The 9,968-nt window shown below is 49.6% G+C and overlaps 1 protein-coding gene across 1 annotated transcript; it reads left to right on the forward strand.

The window, feature by feature from the left end:
• Positions 1–271: 271 nt before the first annotated feature.
• On the forward strand, positions 272–7,219 carry GADD45A (growth arrest and DNA damage inducible alpha). The gene is made up of 4 exons (XM_038752612.1): positions 272–379; positions 2,681–2,782; positions 4,398–4,623; positions 6,569–7,219. Exons 1-4 carry the CDS (start codon positions 336–338, stop codon positions 6,680–6,682), a joined length of 486 nt encoding a protein of 161 aa, XP_038608540.1. The 5' UTR covers positions 272–335; the 3' UTR covers positions 6,683–7,219.
• Positions 7,220–9,968: the final 2,749 nt, after the last annotated feature.

The following is a 9,968-nucleotide window of genomic DNA, read 5'->3' on the forward strand; positions in this document are numbered from 1 at the left end:
GCGAGCGGAGGGTGATTTGCATGAGCCAATGGGCGCGCGGCATGCAAATGAGGCGGGAGCTGGTTGGCTGGACCTGGGGGGGATAAGTGGAGCGGGCGAGGGCCTTTGTCCTTCAGGGGCGGAGGGGACGGCGGTGGCGCCGGGTGGGCGGGCGAGCGGTCAATCGGGCGACCGTCTGTGGGCGAGCGGGCGGGCGGGCGGGCGAGTGAGCGAGCGGGGCCGCGCTGCCCTTCCTTCCCTGGCCTGCTCCCCTCCCCGGCTCGGCTCGGCTCGGCTCGGCTCGGCTCGGCTCGGCTCCTCTCGGCTCCCGCCGGCTCCGGCCGCGCGGCCGCAATATGACTTGGGAGGACTTGGCCACTGGACAGCAGCGGGCTGAAAGGTGAGGCCCGGGGGGCCGGAACACACGTCCCTCTCTCCGTCCCCCCTCACATCTCCTCCTCCGCCCCCCCCCCCTTGCCTTAGCCCCGGCCCCCGCCCGCCGTTGCCCCCTGACATCACCTTTGCCCCTCGCTTTCATTCATTCATTCAATCGTATTTATTGAGCGCTTACTGCGTGCAGAGCACTGGACTAAGCGCTTGGGAAGGACAAGTTACCCCCTTACATCACCTTTGCCCCCCCCCGGTTCCCCTGACATCACTTTTGTCGCCCCCCCCCCCCGTTGCCCCCGACATCACCTTTGCCCCCCCCGTTCCCCTAACATCACTTTTGTTGCCCCCCGTTGCCCCTGACATTACTTTTGCCCCCCCGTTCTCTTGACATCACTTTTGTGCCCCCCCGTTGCCCCCGACATCACCTTTGCCCCCCCGTTCCCTTAACATCACTTTTGCTGCCCCCCGTTCCCCTAACATCGCTCTTGTTGCCCTCCGTTCCCCTAACATCACTTTTGTTGCCCCCCGTTGCCCCTGACATCACTTTTGCGCCCCCCCGGTTCCCCTGACATCACTTTTGTCCACCCCCCGTTGCCCCCGACATCACCTTTGCCCCCCTCGTTCCCTAACATCACTTTTGTTGCCCCCCGTTGCCCCTGACATCACCTTTGCCCCCCCGTTCCCTTAACATCACTTTTGTTGCCCCCCGTTCCCTTAACATCACTTTTGTTGCCCCCCGTTCCCTTAACATCACTTTTGTTGCCCCCCGTTCCCTTAACATCACTTTTGTTGCCCCCCGTTCCCTTAACATCACTTTTGTTGCCCCCCGTTCCCTTAACATCACTTTTGTTGCCCCCCGTTCCCTTAACATCACTTTTGTTGCCCCCCGTTCCCTTAACATCACTTTTGTTGCCCCCCGTTCCCTTAACATCACTTTTGTTGCCCCCCGTTCCTTAACATCACTTTTGTTGCCCCCCGTTCCCTTAACATCACTTTTGTTGCCCCCCACCCCCGTTCCCCTTGACATCACTTTTGTTGCCCCCTGTTGCCCCTGACATCACTTTTGCGCCCCCCCGGTTCCCCTGACATCACTTTTGTCCCCCCCCGTTGCCCCCGACATCACCTTTGCCCCCCCGTTCTTCTAACATCACTTTTGTTGCCTCCCGTTGCCCCTGACATCACTTTTGCCCCCCCATCATTCATTCAATCATATTTATTGAGCGCTTACTGTGTGCAGAGCACCGTACTAAGCGCTTGGGAAGTACAAGTTGGCAACATATAGAGACGGTCCCTACCCAACAGCGGGGCCCCCCCGTTGCCCCTGACATCACTTTTGTTGTCCCCCCCCCCGTTGCCCCTGTTAAGTGACTTGCTCGAAGTCACACACCTGACAAGTGGCAGAGCCGAGATTTGAACCCATAACCTCTGACTCCAAAGCCCGTGCTCTTTCCACTGAGCCACGCTGCTTCCTTTTGTTCCCCCCTCCGTTGCCCCTGACATCACCTTTGCCCCCCCCCCCGTTGTCCCTGACGTAATAATAATAATGATGGTATTTGTTAAGCGCTTACTATGTGCAAAGCACTGTTCCAAACGCTGGGGAGGTTACAAGGTGATCAGGTTGTCCCCCGGGGGGCTCGCAGTTTTAATCCCCATTGTACAGATGAGGGAACTGAGGCACAGAGAAGTTAAGTGACTTGCCCAAAGTCACACAGCTGCCAGTTGACAGAATAATAATGGCATTTGTTAAGCGCTTACTATGTGCAAAGCTCTGTTCTAAGCGCTGGGGAGGTTACAAGGTGATCGGGTTGTCCCCCGGGGGGCTCGCAGTTTTAATCCCCATTGTACAGATGAGGGAACTGAGGCACAGAGAAGTTAAGTGACTTGCCCAAAGTCACACAGCTGCCAGTTGACAGAATAATAATGGCATTTGTTAAGCGCTTACTGTGTGCAAAGCACTGTTCTAAGCGCTGGGGAGGTTACAAGGTGATCGGGTTGTCCCATGGGGAGCCCACAATCTTAACCCTCATTGTCCAGATGAAGTGAAAGGACTTGCCCAGAGTCACACAGCTGACAATCGGCCGAGCGGGGATTTGAACCCATGACCCCTGACTCCAAAGGCCGTGCTCTTTCCACTGAGCCACGCTGCTTCTCTGTGCTTTGTCCCCCGCAGTTGCCCCTCACACCGTCTCCCCCCCCAGCCGGGCAGGAGTGGGGAGCAGAGAGTCCACCCAGGCTGGACCCCCCAGAGTGACTGACCACCTGTTGTGTTGTGTTTGTGTCCACCCCCCACCCCTCTCCCACAACCCGGCAGGATGGACAAGGTGGGGGATGCCCTGGAGGAGGTGCTCAGCAAAGCCCTGAGTCAGAGAACTATCACCGTCGGGGTCTATGAGGCTGCCAAGCTGCTCAATGTGTAAGTAAGTGGTGGCACTGCCACTCCCCTGTGGAATTTTGTGATTTCCCCCTCCTTCAGCACCATCTTCTCTCCCTTCCTCCTCCTCCTCCTCGGCCGATCATCATCAATCGTATTTATTGAGCGCTTACTGTGTGCAGAGCACTGTACTAAGCACTTGGGAAGTACAAGTTGGCAACATATAGAGACGGTCCCTACCCAACAGGGGGCTCACAGTCTAGAAGGGGGAGACAGAGAACAAAACCAAACATGCTAACAAAATAAAATAAATAGAATAGATATGTACAAGTAAAATAAATAGAGTAATAAATATGTACAAACATCCATATATACAGGTGCTGTGGGGAAGGGAAGGAGGTAAGGTGGGGGGGATGGAGAGGGGGACGATGATGGGATGCAAATGGCCCAAGCCCTCTTGTTAGGATGCGCATGTACCTCACCTCCTCCAGGAGACCTTCCCAGACTGAGCTCCCTCCTTCCCCTCCCCCGTCTTACCTCCTTCCCCTCCCCACAGCACCTGTATATATGTTTGTATGTATTACTCTATTTTACTTGTACACATTTATTCTATTTATTTTATTTTGTTAATATGTTTTGTTTTGTTGCCTGTCTCCCCCTTCTAGACTGCAAGCCCGCTGTTGGGTAGGGACCGTCTCTGTGTGTTGCCAACTTGGACTTCCCAAGCGCTTAGTACAGTGCTCTGCACACAGTAAGCGCTCAATAAATACGATTGAATGAGTGAATGAGTGTACCTGTCCGGGCACAGACTTGCCAGCCTCTGTCATTCATTCAGTCGTATTGAGCGCTTTCTGGGTGCAGAGCACCGTCATTTATATGCCCTGATGGATATGCCATTGCATGCAATTACATCATTCCTCAGGTGGACCTAATAATAACAATGATGACATTTATAAAGCGCTTACTATGTGCAAAGCACTGTTCTAAGCGCTGGGGAGGTTACAGGGTGATCAGGTTGTCCCACAGAGGGCTCACAATCTTAATCCCCATTTTCCAGTTGAGGTAACTGAGGCACAGAGAAGTGAAGTGACTTACCCAAAGTCACACAGCTGACAATTGGCGGAGCTGGGATTTGAACCTATGACCTCTGACTCCAAAGCCCGTGCTCTTTCCACTGAGCCACGCTGCTTCTCTGGCGGGGTCATCGGTTAAGACTGTGAGCCCACTGTTGGGTAGGGACCGTTTCTATGTGTTGCCAACTTGTACTCCCCAAGTGCTTAGTACAGTGCTCTGCACACAGTAAGCGCTCAATAAATACGATTGATTGATTGATTTTTAGACTGTGAGCCAGCTGTTGGGTAGGGACTGTCTCTATGTGTTGCCAACTTGTACTTCCCAAGCGCTTAGTACAGTGCTCTGCACACAGTAAGCGCTCAATATGATTGATTGATTGATTAAATAAGGCCGCTGCTTCACCCTCCAGTTGCTTTGTTCCAAGTAGACAATCCCTGGGGCACCTCCACCCGATCGCCCGTGTCTTGGGACGGCGCGGAACCACCTGCGGGTAGCTCGGGAAGCCGGGCCCGTGTCCGAACCGCGCGTGCTGGGAAGGGTTGCCCGCCTGACCACCCTGTCCTCCGTTTGCTCTGCCCCCCAGGGACCCCGATAACGTGGTGCTGTGCCTACTGGCTGCGGACGAGGACGACGACCGGGATGTGGCTCTGCAGATCCACTTCACCCTGATCCAGGCTTTCTGCTGCGAGAACGACATCGACATCCTGCGGGTCAGCAACCCGGGCCGTCTGGCCGAGCTGCTTCTCCTGGGGACGGCGAGCAGCGGGGACGCCGAACAGCCCCCTGACCTGCACTGCGTGTTGGTCACGGTGAGTAATCCAGAGACAGAGGGATGCTGAGACAGAGGGAGACACGCACACACACACGCAGCAGTTTCTCCACCTAATTGTCTCTCGATTCGTGTGTCGCCGGCGTGTGGAGAGCTAGGGGTGGGAGGGATGCCATTTGCTCCACTTCATGTTCCTGGACTTCGGCAGAGATGAGCATGGTTTCATCACTAGGATTTCCTTGTCCGGAACATGTTCGAGCACATTTGATCCTGCCTCCTGCGGAAGAGAGCCATATGAGTCAGCGTTCTTACCCCCCCAGCACCTCCCTACCTACATCTGTCCTTCCACCATGACTAATTCCTTTAGCTGTGCAGATTAGATAAAGAAAAATACATTCCTGCTCACCCTCCTAAAGGGTCAATACCATCCTCTGGCTGTAGTTGAGAGAGCTATAAAAGGGGATGGTTTAGGAGAGGAGGAAAAGAGCAGAGTTTATTACTTTGAAAGACTTGATGGAAACTTCTCTTGAAATAGAGCTCTCCCTCTTTTTTAATTATTTACACTTTCTTGGAAAGAAGTGGCTAGGCAGGGGGTAGGTCATGAGTTCAAAGCCAAACCTATGGAATTAGAGGAATAAGCCCACAATTTTTTCTTTTATATAATTTAAGAAGTTGGGGTTTTTTTCCAGCTCCTTAAACAAGTCAGGGTGTTTGTTCTTGCAGTTTTTCCTACATTGAAAAAATGGTTTTAAAATTGCTTGTGCACTGGGAGGCCACAGATCTGAAATCTTCACCAAAGTTCCTTCCAGTGCATTTGCAATTTAGTATCTGCGGGGACGGTCCGATTTGTGGATCGCGAGGGGGATGTGGAACTTTTTACCTCAAGAGTCCCATGCAACCCAACTGAGACAGGCTTTTACCTGTGAACTGCATGGGTTGCTTCAGACTCTTGCATTTGAGAACACAGTCATGGAGATGTCACAACTCTCTGGATAAGCAGGATTACAAGGAAACTCTTTCCACAGAGGTGGCAAGAAGCCCATAACCACCTTGAACCTGATTTACGCTGATTGCCAGCTGGGACTTTTCTCCATTATACTCAACCAGGTGCATCAGTGGTTTAGTGAGCATTTACTGTGTGCAGAGCACTGGAATAAATGCTTGGGAAAATACAGTATGATAAAATTGGTGGACACGATCCCTGCCCACGAGAAGCTTACAGTCCAGATTGTGCGGTGTAGGCATTCTCCATTAGATTGCAAGCTGCTTGAGGGCCGTGATCAGGTCTTTTAACTCTCCTCTCCTCTCTAATAATAATAATGTTAGTATTTAAGCACTTACTATGTGCCAAGCACTGTTCTAAGCGCTGGGGGGGATACAAGGCAATCAAGGTTGTCCCACGTGGGGCTCACAGTCTTAATCCCCATTTTACAGATGAGGGAACTGAGGCACAGAGAAGTTAAGTGACTTGCCCAAAGTCACACAGCTGACTAGTGGCGGAGCCGGCATTAAAACCCATGACCTCTGATTCTCAAACCCGTGCTCTCTCCACTGAGCCACACTCTCTCAAGGTTTAGTGCAGAATGATCATTCTCCAGTAGACGCTCAGTAGATACAACTGATTGAGTCAGGAGAAGCAGCGGGTCCTAATGGAAAGAGCACGAGCCTGCGACTCAGAGGACCCAGGTTCTAATCCTGGCTCTGCCACTTTTCTGCTGTGCGACCTTGGGCAAGTCACTTAACTTCTCTGTGCCTCAGCTACCTCATCTGCAAAAGGGGGATTAAGACTGTGAGCCCCTCATGGGACATGGACTATGTCCAATCTAATTAGCTTGTATCTACCCCAGTACTTATTACACTGCCTGCCACATAGTAAGCGCATAACAAATACCATTAAAAAAAATCCTTTCTAAGAAGCAGCAGCTGCTGGATGGTTTCTGTTAACCACATGATTTTCACTAACCGTCAAAAACGTGTCTTTTCAGAATCCACACTCATCTCAGTGGAAGGATCCAGCCCTTAGTCAGCTGGTTTGTTTTTGCCGGGAAAGTCGCTACATGGATCAGTGGGTTCCAGTTATTAATCTCCCTGAACGGTGATGACATCCAAATGAAAATAACTTGAACCAAGTTGCACTGAAGTTTTGAAATACTTTTGTAGTTACTCAAGCAGTTGCTCCCCACACTGTAAGGACTACAGAAACTGTCTGAGGTTAAGCTACGTGTGGGGGACTGAGAAGAGATGCCTTCGCAGTTGGAAAGAGATGAGAATGAAGAAGGAAGTTGTTTTGAAACAGGAATAAAAGTCAAAAGGAACAAAAAAAAAAAAGAAAAAAATGCATTCAGGAAGAAAAGCAAAACAAAAAAAGTATTAAAATTTAGAATGGTGGTTACCTTCTGAGAAGCCAAAAATCCTTTGAAGTTTAATTGTGCATCTGTAGTTGGGTTTGTTTTGGTTTGCCCAAAACTAAAAATGCAAAAGGATTAAATATTTTCCAAGCATTGTGTTGTTTTTTGAGGGGATGTTAATTCTCAAAGTTTTATTACAAAATGTACTAAGTTATTTTATGACATTAAAGGTTATTTATGCTATATACATTTTTGAAACAGTATCTGCAATAAACTGGTATAGCGTAATCATGCTCTGTCCTAGTGTTATTTTTGGAAAAAGCTTAAGGGTTTTTTAAAAATGGGAAGTTGTTGAGGGGGAAAAAAAAGGTACACTTTCCTGTTAGAGTAGTTTCTAAGTCAAACTTCATCCCTAACTTCATGTCCTAATTACCCTTAAGGCTTAATCTTGTAGGCTGCAGCTTTGCACTTTGGTGCAGATAAGTAGGGCAGTCAGTGTATTTCCAGATTGCGGGTGGCCTCCCCTAGTTGAACTCTCTGGCTCATACTTCCCCCTCCCTTTCTGCCTGCTGCCCTTTTCGACAAAAAGGGACTGGTTTACTTCTAGAGGGTGGGGAAAGAGGATTAGAGAGAAAAACCAAAATGTTAAACCAAACCTTTAACAATGGCACCGCTTTACTTGTTGAAGTTGTTTAGGTGGGAAGCAGCATGGGCCTGGAGTCAGAGGACCTGGGTTCTAATGCTGGCTCTGCCACTTGGCTGCTGTGTGACCTTGGGCAAGCTACTTCACTTCTCTGGGCCTCTGTTACCTCATCTGTAAAATGGGGAGGAAGATGGTGAGCCCTGTATGGGAAAAAGACTGTGTCCAACCTGATTAGCTTGTATCTATGCCAATGCTTAGTATGGAGCCTGGCACAGAGTAAGTGCTTAACAGATACCATAAAAAGATGGGATTTTCTTCAGGTCTGATACTTCTGGCATTTAATAATAATAATAATGGCATTTATTAAGTGCTTACTATGTGCAAGGCACTGTTCTAAGCACTGAGGAGGTTACAAGGTGATCAGGTTGTCCCACGGGGCTCACAGTCTTAATCCCCATTTTACAGATGAGGGAACTGAGGCTCAGAGAAGTAGTGCCCAAAGTCACACAGCTGACAAATGGCAGAGCTGGGATTTGAACCCATGACTTCTGACTCCAAAGCCCGTGCTCTTTACACTGAGCCACGCTGCTTCTCATTCCTGAATTTGGTCGAGATCACCCCTCAGCTGCTTTTGCAAGAACGGAACCATGATGTGTATTTGGGTCAGAGGTTGTTTCCCTTGGGTTCCTGGCATGGTGTCTCATGGGCCTTCACTGGGTCTAGCAGGATGACTGTAAGCAGTCACTTCACTGTGCTTCAATCAATCAATTGTATTTATTGAGCACTTACTGTGTGCAGAGCACTGTACTAAGCGCTTGGGAAGTACAAGTTGGCAACATAGAGAGACAGTCCCTACCCAACAGTGGGCTCACAGTCTAGAAAAAAATAAAGGGCAGGAAAAGCTTCAGTTACCTCTTCTGTAAAGTGAGGAATAATAGTCATATTTATTGAGCACTTAGTGCACAGCACTGTACTAAGCTCTTGGGAGAGTCCAATATAACAACAAACAGAAACATTCCTGCCCACAAAGAGCTCACAGTCTACAGGAGGAGGTAGACATCAATGTGAACAGATAAATTACAGATATATACATATGTGCTGTGGGGATGGGAGAGAGAGAGAATGAATGAAGGAGCAAGAAAGAGCAGGCAGGAGGGAGTGGGAGAAGAGGAGAGGAGGCCTTAGTGAGGGAAGGCTTCTTGGAGGAGATGGGCCTTCAATAAGGCTTTGAAATGGGGGAGAGGAATCATCAGTCTGATAGGAGGAGGGAGGGCATTCCAGGCCAGAGGTAGGATGTGGGTGGGAGGTCGCCAGTGAGATAGTCGAGTTCAAGGCACAGTTAGAAGGTTAGTATTACAGCAATGAAGATTGCGGGCTGGGTTGTATTGTGGCTCAGTGGAAAGAGCACGAGCTTCGGTGCCAGAGGTCATGGGTTCAAATCCCTGCTCCACCACTTGGCAGCTGTGTGACTTTGGGCAACTCACTTCACTTCTCTGTGCCTCAGTTACCTCATCTGCAAAATAAGGATTAAGACTGTGAGCCCCCCCGTGGGACAACCTGATCACCTTGTAACCTCCCCAGCGCTTAGAACAGTGCTTTGCACGTAGTAAGCGCTTAATAAATGCCATTATTATTGAGTAGTGAGTTGAGGTAGGAGGGATCAAGGTGATTAAGCGCTATAAAGCCAATGGTGAGGAGTTTTTGTTTGATGTGGAGGTGGATAGGCAACCACTAGAGTTCGTGAGGAAGAGGGAAACAAGGTCTGAACATTTTTGAAGGAAAATGATTCGTGAGCCCCATGTGGGTCATGTCCTGTGTCCAACCTGACTAGGTTGTATCTATCCCAGTGTTTAGTACAGTGCCAGGCACTTAGCACTAAACAGATACCATTACCAAAAAAAAAAAAAAAAGATCAGGACATGAGCCAGCCCATACCTCCTGTTTTTCTGGATGCATCACTGGGTAAGTAACAAGAAGCTAGTTTCTGGGTCTCCCCTCCAGGAGATTTACAGTCTAAAAGATGGTAAGTTCCCTGAGGGCAGGGAACATGTTTCTGACTTTAGTTTAGTCCCCCAAATGTTTAATATAGGAAGCTCAAGGGTAAGGAATATGTCTACCAACTCTGTTATATGTGAGAAGCAGCGTGGCTTAGTGGAAAAAGCACAGGCATGGGAATCAGAGGATGGGGGTTCAAATCCTGGCTTCGCCACTTGTCTGCTGTGTTATCTTGGGCAAGCCACTTCACTTCTCTGTGCCTCAGTTACCTCATCTGTAAAATGGGGATTAAGACTGTGAGCCCCCCGTGGCACAACCTGATTACCTTGTATCTACCCCAGCACTTAGAACAGTGCTTGGCACATAGTAAGCACTTAACAAATACCATTATTATTATTA

This window comes from Tachyglossus aculeatus, chromosome 10 (assembly GCF_015852505.1).
Source record: "Tachyglossus aculeatus isolate mTacAcu1 chromosome 10, mTacAcu1.pri, whole genome shotgun sequence".
Classification (NCBI taxonomy): domain Eukaryota; kingdom Metazoa; phylum Chordata; class Mammalia; order Monotremata; family Tachyglossidae; genus Tachyglossus; species Tachyglossus aculeatus.

Excerpts from the sequence above, each read along its gene's own strand:
- GADD45A (XM_038752612.1), top strand. The coding sequence starts at position 336 with ATGACTTGGGAGGACTTGGCCACTGGACAGCAGCGGGCTGAAAG. Across the intron at positions 2,783-4,397 it reads GCTGCCAAGCTGCTCAATGT|GGACCCCGATAACGTGGTGC; the intron begins GTAAGTAAGTGG and ends TCTGCCCCCCAG. Across the intron at positions 4,624-6,568 it reads TGCACTGCGTGTTGGTCACG|AATCCACACTCATCTCAGTG; the intron begins GTGAGTAATCCA and ends GTGTCTTTTCAG.